Source organism: Esox lucius, chromosome 23, assembly GCF_011004845.1.
Source record: "Esox lucius isolate fEsoLuc1 chromosome 23, fEsoLuc1.pri, whole genome shotgun sequence".
Lineage (NCBI taxonomy): Eukaryota > Metazoa > Chordata > Actinopteri > Esociformes > Esocidae > Esox > Esox lucius.
Genome location: NC_047591.1, coordinates 6902565 through 6921303, shown reverse-complemented (window position 1 = coordinate 6921303; position 18739 = coordinate 6902565). Strand labels below are relative to the sequence as shown.

At 41.3% G+C, this 18739-nt stretch overlaps 1 protein-coding gene across 3 annotated transcripts in view; it reads left to right on the top strand.

Moving 5' to 3' along the window:
* Positions 1-18739, top strand: part of LOC105029999 (synapsin-3) — a 101478-nt gene that overhangs the window by 67183 nt on the left and 15556 nt on the right. For all 3 annotated transcript variants that reach the window (XM_013131635.3, XM_020042950.2, XM_013131636.2), the window contains one exon: positions 16400-16462. In XM_013131635.3, the coding sequence (XP_012987089.1) occupies positions 16400-16462 (63 nt within the window). The remainder of the gene's footprint in view (positions 1-16399; positions 16463-18739) is intronic.

Below are 18739 nucleotides of genomic sequence, written 5' to 3'. Positions count from 1 at the left end.
ATCGCTGGAAACTGCAATGTTTCATGCATACAAAGACTAATTCTTAACGTAATAAAACGTATTAAAATGTTTTATTGTTATTACCCCGATTTGTTTACTGCAACAATAACATTGTTACTCATTAATTTGGCTTATGTGTAACAGACAGACGATTGAATCAGGCGTGTCAATTGGGTATGGGAGGGTATGTCAGTCTCCAAACCCAATTGCAAAGCCAACAAGTATAAATGAATCCAATCATTATTAAAAAAAATACCATATGGGGGTGGCTTTAGGACCATGCAGACCTGCTTACAGTGGCTGGGCCTTGTTTACCTGTAGTAGCGGACCATATAGAGGCTTCCTCTCCTCTCAAAACACTGCAACCTGCAGAGATGTTACATTAGTACATTAGAGGTGTGGCTTAGAGATGTTGCTTTCATATATTTTTCATATAGCCGGGCCCCTTCTACAGTTCCTGGGCATAAAATCTATCTTTTGCTACCTAAATCTGCCACATCGAGCACATACTGTAGGCAGAATATTGTTTTTTAATGCAATTTTCCAATTAAGTAATCATGTTTTATACAGTGGCTTCTGAAAGTATTCAGACCCCTTCACTTTCTCCACATTTTCGTGTTATAGACGTTTTTTTTTTTTTTAATCCTATTAATCTACACACAATACACAAATGAAGGAAAATTAAGAAATGTGCCAATTCAGTTTCATTGTTTATTTTTACTATCATGTACATACGTATTCCGGCACACCAAATTGAGCAGAAAAATGCATCCTGTATCATATGATCAGCCTTGAGATGTCTCTTAGAAGCAAAATGTTGTCCACCTCTCTATCAGCTTAGATCCACCTGCATTGGGCAGTTTCTTCCTTGCAGATCCTCTCAAGATCTGTTGTATTGGATAGGCAGCGTTGGTGAACTGTGATCTTCGGGTCTCCCCACAGATGTACTCTACAATGGGGTTCAAGTCCGGGCTTTGGTTGGGCCACTCAAGGAAATTCACACCTTTCCTGAAGCCACACCAGCATTGTCTTGGCTGTGTGTTTCAGATCATTGTTGTGTTCAAACATTTATCTCCACACCAGTCTGAGGTCCTGTGCATTCTGGATTAGGTTTTCTTGGAGGATCCTTCTGTTTTTTGGTCCCTTCATCCTTCCCACAATTCTGACCAGTTGCCCTGTCCCTGCCATTGAGAAGCACTCCCATTGCATGATGCTCCATCACAATGCTTCACCATGGGGATGGCATTAGCCAGGTGATTAGTGTTACCTTGTTTTTTCCAGACGTTGCATTTGGCATTTAGTCCTAATCGTTACATTTTGGATCAGAGCAGAGATTTCTTTATGCTGTAAGAGTAATTCAGATTGCATGTCATATGCCTTTTACGCATACATGTAGCCACTCTACCATAAAGGCCTGATTGATGTAGTGCCGCAGAGATGGTTGACCTTTTTCAGCTCTTGCATCTTTGCAGAGAAACTTGGAAGCTCTGTTAGTGGCCATTGGGTTCTTGTCTGGTAACGTTTGGGCCCCTCCTATAGGCTAACATTGCTGCCGCACACCCATCCACTCATGGAAGCTAGGTAGGCTACTGCTGTTTAACATGAAATGAAACTTTTATTCCAGTGCTGAGATAGGGGGTAAATGCTAAATTCCAGTATGTGTTTAAATAAAGCTGCAGCAGCTAACGCAATGATTACCAAACTATTTCTCTACTTCCTGAGGTTCAGAGAAACATCCCTTCTCCTGTTGAACTGACGCCACTGGTTTGGATGACCATGGTTTTTCCAGGCTCACTTCTAAATGTCAGTTTGTGTACTCCATACACAAAGTGAGCTCATTACTTCTGAATTGAGTGTAAATACATTATTCTACCATTATTTTTATTTTACTCTTCTGAAGCCTTAGTGGAGATGAACAATCACTGGCCACTTTATTTGGTACCTATCTATTATTGGGTTTTGCCTCCACCCGCTTCGATGTTTGATACTTTGTACATAGATGCCCTTCTGCACACCATTGTGGTGAATGGTGGTTATTTGAATGTGTGGCTTTTTTGTCTGCTTGAACGAATCTGGCCTTTCTCTTCTGACCTTCGTCATTAACAAGGTGGTTACGCCCACCAAACATGACGCTGACTAGATGTTTTTTGTTGTGCTATTGTTCGTAGAGGAAGGAGAATGTAATGTATGAAAATCCAATGAGGTCAGCTATTTGTGAGATCCTCAAGCCAAAATCTGGCACCAGCAACCATTTGCATGAGTGAGCAGGTGTACCCAATAAAGTGGCCTGTGAGTGAATGACTGTGTTAAGCCTGACCTGGAGAGGGTTTCAGGTAAACATTATATTACAAAGCCAGCGAGACTCTGTGCTATTGATCTATGGCAGCTTAACACATCTTAGTAACACCTTTTAGAAACACTCAAAGTTGTCCTCGTTTGGAATATGCCGGCCAGCAAGGTTAATAATCCATAATGGGTAAAGTATATTTTATCTGTTTTACTTTGTGCTGTTCGCTTACATATACGACATGAAAGAACATCTTTGCTATCTGAGGCCATTGTTAACCATTTATTATGTAACCTCAGTTGACCCATTGTGTCAGGTCAGAACAGGACTGAGTCATCATATTTGTTGCATTCCTTTTGTTAGTTGCCAGTTGGGGATTAAGGAACACAAGGCGGGGTGGGGGGTACTTCCGCTGCTCATAGTTCAACTTGAGACTGGCGTCGTCGTTGTTGATGTTGTTTGCAGTGACGTCAAGCAGTTGGATCGCAGAGTATGAAACCCTGTGTCACATTTCAAAACACCACCTTAACCGCGTATGTTTTGCCTCGAGCCCAATGTACCCATCCTTCTTGTCCGCTTCCGTAATTATGTATTTTGTTTGGAGATTTTTGTTCTTATATAATTCATAGTTTAGCCACATAAAAGTATAGAACAAGTCCACCACATTATTTGGGTATCAGTTAACACAATATTATAGGGGAATAATATGGATAGGATAGGTTAATAAGGTAAGTTCACTTAACAAAAATGGTTTCAGTCCCAGAACTAGTGATGGTTAAAATGTTATTTAGTAATAACCAGCATATTTTGAATGCTGATAAAAATGGCGTGTTATGGCCCCTCTAATTACAAGGAAAACTAGCAGAATAGACAGTGAACCTACAACTCAAATGTATGACCTTTAATTCTTCCAGACCATGGTATTTGTCCTGTATATTATTTGGTAGAATTTTATATTGCTACGAAGTTTCAGAAAATGAATTTTTTATGTTGATCTTTATTATTTCACAAAGCTACCTGTCCCTGAGTGACAGAGCTTCACACTTTGACAGTCCAATAATGTGGAATTTGTGAATGTAGAGGCTTGTCAACATTTGCCATTATTCGCCTTTAACTTTTAAAAAGCAGTTTTCCCTTTGATTTCACCCTCAAGATCTAGTCATTAAACAGATAATGCAATGATCATTTTACTGTTCCATTTAATGATTTGTCACCATGGCCTGTTGTTGAGCCACCTGGCATAACCCCATGTTCATTTTAAGTTATCTACCTTATCTGAAACAACTTTCTATCAAACAATTGTGGCGAAGGAGAATAGATCAGGGAGGAAGGTGTAGCCTTTGTGTTTAGACTCATGGTATTTCCGTAAGGCCCGGTCTTTTCTTTAGACATTACTCAAACACAGAAACATCTCGACCTGATGTCGTACTGAATAGGCCCAAGTACTGTACACATGATGCAGTAGCAAAGTGCATTATTTCCTCAGCAAAAATCCCTAGTAAAAAAAAAAAAATAAGTACCTATTATGTATGATTTGCCCAGCCAGCCTTTAGGGGAGGATGTGAAGGAATTGTGCGCTGTGAGGTGTTTGAAGTCTCCATGCGTGGTTCCGTAGTTCTGTAATGACAAAAGGGAATGGGCGGTGACTCAGAGGAAATACCTTTCATGCGACTGACAAGCTGTTAAATAGACATGGGAAGAGGCGAAAGTTGAAAAGATAGCAGTGCCGAGCGAGGGTGTCCTGGGGGAATCGCATGCTGACATTCATGACTCACTGGGTGCCTGTTTTTTGGCCCTTGTAAGCTACTTACTCTACCACATGCTATAATGCTTAAATGGGACATAGACCCATTTTAGCTTTACTGCTGTTTATTTAAAAAAAAAATGGAGAATACTATATAAGCAGTGGACTTATAATAGTAATGGTAGTAAAACCAATCAAGGATAACAAAGCTTAAGTTTATACTACATTCCTTCCCCCCTGACCAAACATGATGTTCTAAGGGAATTTACTTAGGCTAAAATTGGTTGACGTTGCCCCTGTGTGCCCAACAGGTCTGTGAGACCAGTAGAGGGTCAGTGAGAGATTATTTTATGTACATAAACTTCCTGGATGTCTGGTGCTTCAGGTCAAACAAACACCCTATTCAGAAGACCTGCACAAATAACATCAAGTGGAGCCATACGTATTTGGAGGTGAAGATAGTAGATGTTGGACATCCTTGAGTTCCGTGCTTTTTAATCTCTGCAGTCAGATCAAAATCATGGTGGCCAGTTACTGGATATTGAGAGACTATGTAATAGGTATGTATATATATATATATATATATATATATATATATATATATATATATATAATTGATGGTTTCAGTCAGATCAACGCGTGTGAGGACAGACTCGCCCAACTGACAACCTCAATTAGCATTTTTGCAAGTGGCTGACCCCATCCGTTGTAGTTGCTTGATGAGACAAGTAAATTCCTGACTGGAAAATGTCATCATCATCCAGAAAAATTTTTTTTCTCTGTATTTATTAGCCGTTTGTTCTTCTACACCCTTTTTTAAAATATTTCATCTGCAAAGCAAGGTGCCACAGGAAGCTGGGCAACTTTTTATGGTGACACCCCTTCTATCTAAGATGAAACCACTGTCATAACATTGAGATTATGCCTATCACTTAGCTTTCAAGAGACCTCTGACTAAGAAAGGGAAACCCGTCCCTGACCTGTGATCTCAAGTCTCACTAACAATGGGATTCCCTCTCCAAGCAGTTGAAGTATGATGAGTGCCTTCCGACATGCCGGTGCCAAGCTACAACACGGAGCTCTGAGCTTGAATCTCCATTCCCATGCATACTGCACAGTACATATTTGGTGTGCGGTCAGACTGTTAGTCAGAAGACCCCCCCCCAAATTACTATGTAGCATTACACCATAAGACAATGAGACACCGCAATGTGGTCAAGATACATGGCGCACATGACAGCATGGAAATAGCTCTGTTGAATTCCATAAGTTGGAGGGAATGCCGGGTAGTTGTGGTAAAAGGCAGTCCTTTGCTGAGCACAGTGAAAATGACCTATATTTACTTTGCTCATATAAGGCTGTGTCAATGACCAACCGCTGAAAGACATGGGCCGTTAGAAATTATATAGGTTTACTGTGCCAATGATTTATGTCCTGTCAAACTAAGACATCCCAGTTACCGTACAGCGGTTTTAAATGTTAACTGGAATCACTGTCGCTCAGTGTCAAATTTTTGCCCAGCCTTATGATCCATAAAACAGGCCGGGAACAATAAATCATACATTTTCAACAGTTTGAATTTTACAGTTTGCACTGCGCTCTAGAATTAATTAGCATTTAGTTATAGTAGTGTTCCGATTTGGGCTTTGAAATAGGCCAGTGTTTCCACTCGCTTAACTAAAAACCAGCAGCCATTCTCCAAAAACAGGACTAAGACCAGTGAGTTGAAAGAGGGGGGGGCTGTACTAATCACAAAAGGTTGGTGGATGGATGGGAGGGGGAGGGAAACTAGTGACTCATCGGTCAGGAAGGGTTGAGGGCTTTGGGTTCACCGGATGTAAACGTCACATTGCACGGAGACCACCGCCTGTCTCTGAGGGATTAGTGAAAAGTTAAAAATAGATACGATCTCACAGGAATCCCCTTTCTTGTTGCTGTTTTAGCAACACTTTGCTAGATGGGTAAATAACATTGTCACATGATTACATAGACATCGGTGCCCACTTCATAGCTTTACTCATTGACCATGTCTTGCATGCATCAACCCTAACACTTAATTTGTTTTTTGTAGTACCGATTAAAGCGTCATTTAACGTTTGAGGAACAGTTCTTATTGCCAGTGATGATCTAAAAGGGTGTGGGGCTTCGGTGGCCCGCTTGTTCTTTATCCATCATCATGCTGTCATTATGCTTGGCCCATACTGTGGTCCCCCTCTGGCAGTGATGAATCAGGCCACACCATAGCCCACGGGTTGTTTGGATGGTGCAGACCACTGTTGAATGTAGTACACCATAGTGTTACCGGACAAACTGTTGTAGGAGGTATTGCAGCTCGTCCCACGGCCAGTTTTTACCGCTGCCTGGAATCTTCCCACAGCGCCGCCGGGGGAATCTGCATAAACATTCAACCACAGAACCATGAAAGCATTGTGCTGTTTTACAATGCGTTTTTTCAGCTGTCCCCAAATTGATAAGGATGTTTGGACAACTGAGAATGACTGGTCTTTTTTAACGTAGGTGTTTTCCGATGTCATAATCCATTAAAGGGTTTAGATAGTTGCATCATTGAAGTTTGTGGTTGCAACAGTACAGTGTCTTATTCTTGTCAACTGGCAATAGCATGGCTTTAAGTGTTGTATACAACAGGGGGAATTCAGGGTCATGAGAAAGCAGCTTGAGTGTGATTATACTACACCCAATCAATAATGACAACTGTTGTCTTAAGACAGAGGTTGAAGTAGGGACACTGTGAAGTCACATTTTATTGCAATACTGGTCATGAGGCCATATGCTCATATCTCACATTAAAATCCTTCACTCCCTGTCACTTCTCCTTGTGCCCTATCCAGCCCCTATGGGGTAAAAGGATGTCTAGCTAGGAGTACCTGACCACTGACATAGCTCACCTTACCACACTATCCAGAAACTTAGCTCCCTGCTTCATTCCAGAAAGAGACTTTTTTAGAAGGGGAAGTGGAGCGTCCCCGTTGAGGATAATGAGAATAATGACTTGGGGTTACGACCCCAACCCACCAACAATGTGAGGTATCAGTATGGGATTCCCAGACAATGTCACAAAACAATTGGGCGGTTTGCCAGTTGACTTCTCATCCAAAAGGCCATCAGACCCTTGCAACAGGGCTGTTGGTGAATTTGTGGCAGTTAATCAATGCCATTAAAAATCGATTCTATACTCTTTTTTTTTTTATACTTATCATTCTCACGTCATTATCTTTTAGACTAATTTAACTGTTGGCAACACCATACTGAGGTTTTCTATGCGGCAAAACAGTGAATTAATTTGAAAACCTACAGTAGAGGACCCACAGGAAAAGTCGACCAGTAAACGCCATCATTCTTTCCACTTGAGTTGCCACTCAGTGGGGGATTTCCTAACAGTCCCTCTCTTCCTGTTCGATATATCCCCTGGGATAACAGCCTCTACTACAGCCACTGTGTCCCTGTATTCTCTGGTTTCCAGCTAGCTCTGGGAATCTTGACTATGGTCGGTATTTTCCCATCCAGACAGATGTTAACAGAGTAGGACTTCAGGATTCTGGTCACTTTCCAGAGACCTATAGAACTGTACAGAATAAGCACCACCTGTTCTAGGCCTCATTCTTGTTTCATTGGCTTGATCCAGTTTCTTGTGTCTTCACTCAAATCTATTGGGCCACTTTGTGTCTTTGGCCCTGGATATGGATTTGGCTTTTACTGTGTATTACTCCTAGAGGGAATGGTGCTTTTAAGCTGTTTAGGCATTTACTATAAAACATTTCCTCAGTTTCCCTCACACTCAACTAGAACTGTAGTGTTTTGTTGTAGTGTGCCTCCGGAGTTCCCATGACAATAACTGTTTGTGAGGATGCTTGAGTATTACGTTTTGGCTGGTCTATTACATCTTAACCCTGCTAGCAAAAGTGGATAATTTAGTGTTACCAGATGTTAAACTACACGTCTCTGATTTGTTAAACTTTCGATTACACTTTTCTCAACCCTCTCGCAGTGTGAAGTGCTTCATGAACCGATTTAAACGGGGCAAGTAAAGTTTGTGATGCCAGTCGCGTCTTCTATCAGTACCAGGACCTCAACCATCTGGTCCATCTGTGACCGACTTTCAATAACAAATTTACTCTTGGAATGTTTTATTTGCCTGTCGCCTCATTAGCATATTGTAAAAATGGAAAAACCCATCAGAGCTCTGGCAAAGACAAACTCTCAGCAATATGTAATGGAGCATGTTTGTGTTTATGGGCTTACAGAAAATTGTTCAACTTCTGGACTAAGCTCATAAAGACATTTTACTTTTTAAAAACCATATATTTATTCATTATAAATTGGGAAATGAGAGCAGAAGAACAAGTGATTTTCGAATAATTACATACGCTATCATCTTCTTGCATCATTTTGTAAACATGAAAGTGATGAGAGGCATCTGCTCACCCTGGCTATATGTTAATGTTCTCTAAATCTTTGTCAAACCTTGAACTATAAAAATGCTAGAGTTGCGTCAATTGATTGTTGATGGCTACCTCCTCCATACCTCCATACAAGGGCCAGTGTCTAGAGGGGAGTAGAGGTTAACCTGATGCTACGATATCATAGATGTATCAGCTTCGCTTCTCCTCCTACCCTTGCTTCCATTAACATAGTCGAGACTGGAGATGGACAGTATCATAAACCATCATAAACCTCCCCCGTACGCTTTTATGCAGCCTAAGTGCCTGTTCTCCGCACGTTTACATTCTTCACACGTCATTCTGGCTTGTCGGCAGGATTTATGGCTACCAAATAGGTTTTTACCAGCATCGCCCACACTTCACAGCTTTCCCTGTCCCAGGATCCAGTAACTCTTCTGGTGTAATTGCACACATCCCTACTTATAGTACATCCCCAGACACTTCTCCAAAGACTGAGTGTACTGTAGCCTTACCCTAGAAATCACCGGAATTACATCTCTTTTCCTTGAAGAAATTCTCTGCGGCACTGATTGTTTCAGCAGGACCGACTCTGTCAAAGACCCCGTCTGTCCCATTGATGTTGGCACTCTCTCCTTTTTTTTTTTTTCACGTAAAAGCCAGCTGAAATGTAGGTTAGTGAATTGATTAGCACTAATAGGCCTTGTGCGTGACCTGGTTGCTGCAGCGCCACAACCAAGTTGGACCAAAATAGCAACTGTTCTGTCAGTGGTAGTGTCTGGTCTTTCGACTTACTCATAGCCTACACCCATATCTGTGATTACCTTAAATAAACGCACTTGCTTTGAAGTCGGGGTCGTGTTCTGTTATTTAATCATATTGCATAACCACCTGCCGATCATTTCTTGAAGGGAAACTGGAATTGTAGGCATGACGAGTTTTGACTCTGATTAGAGTCCAGAAGAACTGTAGTATGAATCATATCCTTATTCCATTTTCTCAACATCTGTTAGTGTATTCTTCAGAACCCTGATCAGAGGGCACTCCTGAATGGTGCATCGCTAACATCTCGGTCTTACAGTACCGCTGAATCATTGTGGTGTCAGTGTCCCGGGGTCACTTCCTGGAATCCAACGCCCTCGCTACCTCTTTTGGAGCACCGACACCTGTTTGTTATCATTACTCTCACTTGTGTTCATGATCACAGTCCTTATTTATATTCCTCCTTCCTTAGCGTTTCTTTTCAGTCCTTATTTGGTTCGCAAACCATGGTAACATTGTTTTCTTTTCATGTTGTACTTTTTGTCACATCTTAATTCTTTAATTAAAAGTCCTCCGTTCTCCTCCCTGAAAACGTTGATTTGGTTGTCAGGCAGTTTCATTGACTTGTTCTGCTGTAGTGACTTCTTGTGGTTTGTGAGGGACCTGCAAAATCTGTGTCGTGTGCATGTGAATGTGTTCTCCTCTTAGTGTGTATGACACATCAGAAGGCCATAGCCTAAATATACCAAGGACATTGCATTCCTCTCTAAGGTGTCTTGGACAATGGTCCTCATTCATGAAACCTCCGAGATCTCAGATTTGAATGTTGGGACAGACATACAATGATCTCTAAGTGTGATTCATGAAACTGTCACACCTTGTTGAAATGAGCATAGATGTCGTCGCAGATTGGTAAATTAAATAAAGCCACTGAAATTATCACTACCATTTATGATCTCCAAATATGTTGATATGGCCTGAGTGACTTGGAAAAGCAAGTTTTTTTTGTCAACAACAGAAGAGAAAAAAGGCAGAATAAATTGAAATAAATAATACATTAATAGCCTAAGCTTGTGATACAATATTTAATATTGTGGTACATGTCTGTGTTATATTCATCATCATCTTATTTCATTTTAGGACTTCCCTTTTATTATAATTGTAATTGTGGTTGTCGAGGCTGTTATGTTTGTTGTTTTTCATGATAATGATGGAGGTTGGTTGGTTTACACGGTCTCCGACCAGACGTGAGTCTGATCGTAAGTATACGACAAAGATAGTATTGATAAATATCAGCTCTGTCTGTGAAATTATTGTACGATCATTTTAAGATCAATTTTGATCATACACACTTTTCATGAATTAGACATTAACACCTGGATCACAAACCTTGTTTTTAATATTTCCTGGAAACTTCCACTCTAGAAACTTCCATCCCTTAAAATAGGCTTCCTGCCTGTCTGTTTTCCAGACAGATGTTTCCCTCATGGAAACATACTCGGATCAGGACGGTCCCTAATGAAAGCCAGATGAACCTGAATTCCATGGCATTAATTAGCTTGACCCATTAGCAGTCTGTAAAAGCTTACAATGTTATGTACAGAGCAGCCAATGCATACCTTTTGGTGGCTGGCCAGTCGCGGAAGGCTTGCCATTATTGAAACAACTTGAACAGTGTGTCTGGTCTTTTGGTTCTGGGAACCGTGTGTCATGCCGGTGTCACGTTGGGAGAAGTGTTTTTTTCCTTTTTTCTACAATTTACTCCTGAAGCCGGTGGCTCATTTACCGTAGTTGTGATTTATTTACAAAGACCACAAACCCTTAGGGTTGGGTGTATATGTTGGTGTGGTTTACGTAATGCCCAAACACTTGTGTATTTACCAGACCAAGCAATGGAAGTTCTCAGATGACCCGAATGTCCCCTGCGTCCTCATAACCAATGGTGTTTTGACTGGAATATGTATTTTATGTGTGATTTGGAATATGTATTTTATTAACCATACACTCACCTTTTGAAACCTGGATGGAAAAACATTTAGGTCATACAATGTGACTAATGCTGAGGTTTTGTCATCATGATTTGAAAGGGGCAGATGAAATCCACTTATGCCAGGTGCGTGATAACAGTTTTGTAATGTTTGAGTGGTGTTTCATGCGGACAGGCTGTCTTTGGTTTCGATGCCAGGGTATTTTGACTAGCCGCCTGGGTCAGGGTCTCTCCTTGTCTGTGTAAGACGTTTCGCTGACAAGGAGAAATTTTGAACGGCTGTCACAAGAAATGAAGCGACCATATATGCTGTGATGCATGTATCCTGTGTTATAATGGTAATTGGTGGTTCATATAATATGCTTGATATGTACCTATACATATATATATATACAGTGGGGAGAACAAGTATTTGATACACTGCCGATTTTGCAGGTTTTCCTACTTACAAAGCATGTAGAGGTCTGTCACTTTTATCATAGGTTCACTTCAACTGTGAGAGACGGAATCTAAAATAAAAATCCAGAAAATCACATTGTATGATTTCAGTAATTAATTAGCATTTTATTGCATGACAGTATTTGATACATCAGAAAAGCAGAGCTTAATATTTGGTACAGAAACCTTTGTTTGCAATTACAGAGATCATAAGTTTCCTGTAGTTCTTGACCAGGTTTGCACACACTGTAGCAGGGATTTTGGCCCACTCCTCCACACAGACCTTCTCCAGATCCTTCAGGTTTCAGGGCTGGCACTGGGCAATACGGACTTTCAGATTTACTATTGGGTTCAGGTCTGGAGACTGGCTAGGCCACTCCAGAACTTTGAGATGCTTCTTACGGAGCCACTCCTTAGTTGCCCTGGCTGTGTGTTTCGGGTAATTGTCATGCTGGAAGACCCAGCCACGACTCATCTTCAATGCTCTTACTGAGGGAAGGAGGTTGTTGGCCAAGATCTCACGATACATGGCCCCATCCATCCTCCCCTCAATACGGTGCAATCGTCCTGTTCCCTTTACAGAAAAGCATCCCCAAAGAATGATGTTTCCACCTCCATGCTTCACGGTTGGGATGGTGTTCTTGGAGTTGTACTCATCCTTCTTCTTCTTCCAAACACGGCGAGTGGAGTTTAGACCAAAAAGCTCTATTTTTGTCTCATCAGACCACATGACCTTCTCCCATTCCTCCTCTGGATCATCCAGATGGTCATTGGCAAACTTCAGACGGGCCTGGACATGCGCTGGCTTGAGCAGGGGGACCTTGCTTGCACTGCATGATTTTAATCCATGACGGCGCAGTGTGTTACTCATGGTTTTCTTTGAGACTGTGGTCCCAGCTCTCTTCAGGTCATTGACCAGGTCCTGCCGTGGAGTTCAGGGCTGATCCCTCACCTTCCTCATTATCATTGATGCCCCACGAGGTGAGATCTTGCATGGAGTCCAAGATCGAGGGAGATTGACCGTCATCTTGAACTTCTTCCATTTTCTAATAATTGCGCCAACAGTTGTTGCCTTCTCACCAAGCTGCTTGCCTATTGTCCTGTAGCCCATCCCAGCTTTGTGCAGATCTACAATTTTATCCCTGATGTCCTTACACAGCTCTCTGGTCTTGACCATTGTGGAGAGGTTGGAGTCTGTTTGATTGAGTGTGTGGACAGGTGTCTTTTATACAGGTAACAAGTTCAAACAGGTGCAGTTAATACAGGTAATGAGTGGAGAACAGGAGGGCTTCTTAAAGAAAAACTAACATGTCTGTGAGAGCCGGAATTCTTACTGGTTGGTAGGTGATCAAATGTCATGCAATAAAATGCAAATTAATCATTTAAAAATCATACAATGTGATTTTATGGATTTATATTCTGTCTCTCACAGTTGAAGTGTACCTATGATAAAAATTACAGACCTCTACATGCTTTGTAAGTAGGAAAACCTGCAAAATCAGCAGTGTATCAAATACTTGTTCTCCCCACTGTATGTATAAATAGGTATGTACATTCATCTGACATTATTTTCAATAACATTGTGATAAATGTACCATATTTAGCATTATCCTCAAACCTCTCTCATCATTTTTTTTATCCATTTATTGGTTAATGGCCAACAAATATCAGAAAGATGTTCACAGTACCACTGCAATGTTGGAACATTGGACCCTCAGACAAGGAGGGAAACAACATTTAGTTTAACACGCACAAACAGACCAACAATGCCATTGATGATGGCCTATTCAGGATGCAAAGATAAACTGTGACAATTAACCATATCCAGTTTGAGACATGCGATGGAACATATTTACATGACTCCTGGATTTTATGTCCAATCTCAAAGAAAGAATGTAAAGGTTCTGGATTTCAAAGTTCTGGCATTTGGAATGCGGAAAATACCTGGGGTGTAGTAGACTGCTGAAATAATGTTTTGCGTAGCTGCCGGTCCTTAATATTTTACCTATTTGTCCCAATAAATAAATGCTGAGCTCATCTTTATTTTTAATTGATGCGTATGTGTATTTCTGGAGAGCGTGTAGCTTAGGAATTTCACAGAGAGATGCTTGAGTCTAGGGACATGTGATTCATGGCAGCCTGAACACCCTGTCTGACTTTCACATGGAAAATATAGGCTGACTTAGAGTTGGGCCAAAAAAATGGGCTTCCCTGAAGCATGTCTATAATGTACCAGACATGGTCGTCTGATGCGTTTACTGGTGATGACGGCAATTTGATGTTATGAAACCCAACCTAGACTGTTGAAATAACTAGCTATAAAATTAGAGCTTGTGTGTGTTTTCTCAATTACTTTACCATGCGGAACACATTGTTTATGGCTTTGGGTGGAAACAAGAAGGCAACTACAATACTGTAAATCATGCAGCTGTAAGAAAACCAAAGGGCTTAAATGGATATGTACATGTCTAGAAGCCTAACGAGCACAAAAGTTCCACCAAGGACATTTTATGGGTTGTAACTTTTGGGTGTGTGTTTAACCAGTATCAAGTACTTCCAAGTGTTATGAAAACTCTTGAAGATGAGTCGACAGTGTACTTGAGTCATCAGTAAATCAATGCAAAACAGTGGACGCACCTCCGCTTGAAGTGGTGGTGTCAGGTTCCCAGGCATATTTGTCTCAGCTGAGGTGTTCTGTGCAGCCACTGTAGTGTCCCTGGATAGGATGTGGTCTCTAACCTATTGAGGCTCTGTACACACCTCGTCATTCCCAGCCATGTGGTAATGACTGGAATATTACGCATACACAAAACTGCCTGCCCCCCCAAAAATGACTTTCTCATCTTTCCTAGGACGGGCCCCTACAGTGAAACCACTGTCCTGGGCCGGGCCAGGGGGAGTGACCACTCCCCAGTCATTCCCGTACGCTTGTTAGGTGTCTCCCCGTTGCGTAGCTCACATGGTCTGAATATAAAATGACTCAGCTTGGTTCTGAGGTTCAGTGAATGTGCTTTTCTCTTGTACTGATGTAGATTTCCATTTTTTTTTTATGTCCCGCAAAAGGAGCTCATTTCCCTACATGGTTAATGTGCTGGAGGGAGGGAGCGAGACAGACAGAGACTGAGAGAGCCTATGTGTTTCAACTAAACAGAGGATATATATCAACTGGGTCTGAGCACTTGGTACTATTTTTAGGGATTTCAAGAGGTTGACTCACTGGTGTAAATGGATTGTGTAATCATGATTACATCGCTTCTAGTGTTCAAAAGTGGATTATAAATGTAAAATGGATCTTCTAACTCAGCAACACAGCAAACTCCAATTCAATAACCACCTCAAATTTAGATTGTGTTTTATTGGCAGGACAGCTTGGGGCTGTAGTTACAGTCACGTCGGCACTGATGTCCTAGCAACCTCACATCTGTAAAAGAGTAGCACACATAGAAAACAAACAGAAATTAAGCAGAAAGCCAACACTGATACTGTACAGTCACATATACCATGATTTTAAGCCAATCAACATTCAGGATCCTAACAAACCAGTTTATAATTAAGCAATAAGGCATGAGGGGTTGTGGTATATGGGCAATACATCATGACTATTCTTAGGCACGACACATGGCGGTTTGCCTGGATAAAGCACTTAGTCGTGTTATCTGGTAATATACATCATATTTTTAGCAAATGAGCATTCAGGATGCAAACCACCCAGTTTATAATGCAAAATAATCTATTGGATTAAGCATTTTTCTATACACTCAGGAAATACTGTATATTATTGTGTAAAAATCCTCCTACCGGTAAAATGCACAATGGGGTACTTCTGAGGTATTCAGGACTAGGCAGAATTATATTTATGGTAGAGTAACCCGAAAAAGTTTGTATCCACTGGTTTAGAATGCATGTAAACGGATGTGACTACTTTGATACTGTGTTATCTAACTGAAGTGAACTGTTACATAAAGAACAATGACGCAAACCCTCCAGTGACTTTATATCTCATCTCAATGTGCCATTTCAAACAAGTGGCGAGAGATTAGATTCAGAAAAGCATTCCAAACTGGATAAGCCCCTCTCTTTAGATTACATTACCATTTAGCATTGGTATCATGAGATGGATTGCAAAAAAAATAGCGTTTGAAGTCATCTGTTGATGTTTTATCCTCCTCTCCCAGTGTACACCACGATATGAAAAGGCCCATGTCTGCGGCTAGGCTAGGTTGTCCAAACCCTTCTTAAAAATCTCTGTCTGTGGTCTTTCCATTTCTCATTTTCCACAACTGTTCTTTTGTGTAATAAGCCAACATTCTTCAAAAAATACCTCATACTTGTCTAAATTGGTTGGCTTTAAGTTCAGTGTGGCCGTTCAGTGAAGGTCTTTGGGAAGCCTTTCCCTTTAAATTCGGTTTTGATTCTATAGCCTACGTCAGGTCTGAGCTATGCCTCGCACTTAAGTTTAGGGAGGACATTGTGTTTTGCTTTTAGTGCTCAGTCACTTGCATGCACGGGGCAGTTCAATCACTGCCCAGTCATTGTCTTAGAGCTCTTGTCAATCATAGTAGTCCTGGTACTATGATATTGATATTGTATGTCATTATAGTGACTTCAGTATAACCGTAAGACTTTATAGCACTGACATACCATTATAACGGCAGGGTTGCTTTTCAGAGAAACTCCATCCAATTAGTTGGTATTCAGATACAGTTCATACTGCACTCCTCCTGGCTTTCCAGATTGGGTTAACAGTTTGTTTTCTTTCCCAGATGACAACACCAACATTCCCTGTGGTGGTCAAGATGGGCCACGCCCATGCCGGCATTGGCAAGGTAAGGTTCCCTCTGACTGACACACACACACTCCCACACGTGCCTTTTATGCCCACACACCCAGCACTGATAAAGTTTAGACATTTGCTGGCTGCTTCTCTCTCCACCACATGTCTAGACTTGATAAATGTGTGTTTGTTACGCTGAACTATTACATACTGTCCTCAAGAGTTGAGCTGGCAGATATAGAGAAGGCTCCGTATCTCCTCCCTGTGTAGCTCAAGGTCTGCCAGGGTGATGATGGCACGACATCCTTTCTATAAGCAGATTGTCAGACTCTGAGAGGTGGAGAAGGGTGTGACGCCGAGCTGGATATTGTCTGTGTCGACCTCTATGACCTCACAGTCTTCCTGACGGGTGGTCTTTTTAGGCTTTTCACAGGTTTTCCATGTTAATTAGGAGGAGTTAAGTAAGAGTTAAGAATGACAAGTTTCCTGAATAGCCTCCTGTTAGGACCCTAAAGTTACCCTTATACATTATTATTGGGATACTTCGGGATTTTAATTATTTACTTCCCCTTTTGATGACAGGATTTTAATTGTTTACTTACCCCTTTGTTAACTTTTTAGGAAGTTGATGTGTAAAAAAAACAACACATTGCATCAATACCTACATGTACTGTACAAGTTTTCCCCAACACTTTTTTCTTACAAATTACTCTTACAATTGAGTAATTTCCCAGTCAAACCGTTTTCGGTAGCCAACGCTGTTGCTGCAGCGATAACATCGGGCAACACTTTTTGGCTTTGGGCATAGTTGTTTATGCATTCTAGCAGACCACAGACTTTTAAGTCATTTTCCTTACAGTAGTTTGCATTGACTCACAAAACGACTTCTACAGTTAGTTCCTTGATAATGCTACGAGAAGCATAAAATGTTTATCCTAAAGTACATCAGATTCTGTTGAAGTAGGTAAAATGCTCAATTGCTTAAATGAGGCCTGGAGTAAAGTACGCAATGTTAACAACAAGAGAGAAGGCTGTCTTTTGCCTTATAAACCCAATATTTGTCAAAAGAGCATTGTAACTAACAACAAGAATTTAAACAAGCATCTGACTGTTCACGTTTGTGCTTTCATACCAGCTAGCTACAGTAAATTAGTCATTAGTGAGTGGCACCCCCAATAGGTGCATGCCAGCAAATGGACGCAAGCAACACACCAAAGGCAGAGAACTGGGGTCTTCTGAATGGCAGTTTAGGTCGCTTCATCATGTTTAGGCTGCCTCATTGCAACCCGGGTTCTAATCTTGGTTGTGGCATTCCAACATTGCTAAATATCCAGCAGAGGGCGGTTGAAATTGGCTCAGCAAAGCTCTGGCTAAGTCATGGTCGTTGGCCAGAGAATGCTCTCTCCTATGGGAAAGTTCCGGTGAATACTTTCGGTTTGAGCTAGCAGTGGTATAAGAATTTGAACTGTTTGTCAACATGTTCCGAATGGATTGTGATTTCCCGAGATCAAGCAAGGCGATAATCGCAAATTGGACATAGCATTTTTTTAATTTATTTTGATACTCCTGGTGGACACCTCTTCAGATTTAATAAATAACCCCCCTGCCATGTTTGTGCATCTAAATACTCATTGGGTGATACCCCTCCTCCTCCAGTTTGTTTTCTGGAGTGCTATACAGTGCACACAGTTGGTGTAGGCCAGCTGTAGCCTCACATAACCACTTTGACCTCTGAGCACTGGGGGAGAAAAGAGTGACTGAATGTAGGACATTCCTGTTTCGTTCCTTCCAGGTCAACAAGGTCTTCACATACCTGAGATGTTGACTTGACCAAAAGACATTTCTTGCATTGCAAGGAACTGGAATTGTTGAGTGGGACAACAGGACCGTCACCAGCTTGTAGCGTCAATGTGTTCAGTTGTTTTAACGCAGTCTTTGCTTAACATCGTGTTAGTTTTCAGGTTATTGAAGTGCAAAATGTATTGACTTCAACAGTTACTATCTGAAGCCTAAGAATAAATGTTTTAGGATTATGAGGTGAATATTTCTTACACAATCATTTCTATATCTATATATAATATGCACTGCTCAAAAAAGTAAAGGGAACACCTGTTTCACACATCTGGCCTCATTGAAGGAGGTATATTAAAGATCAAACTCTTTACTGTACATTGTGTAATTCATTGAGAACAAAATGATGTAACAACAATAAATCATTAATTCATTCATCTTCTTCCGCTTCTTCCGGGGTCGGGTCGCGGGGGCAGCAGTCTAAGCAGAGATGCCCAGACTTCCCTCTCCCCAGACACTTCCTCCAGCTCTTCCGGGG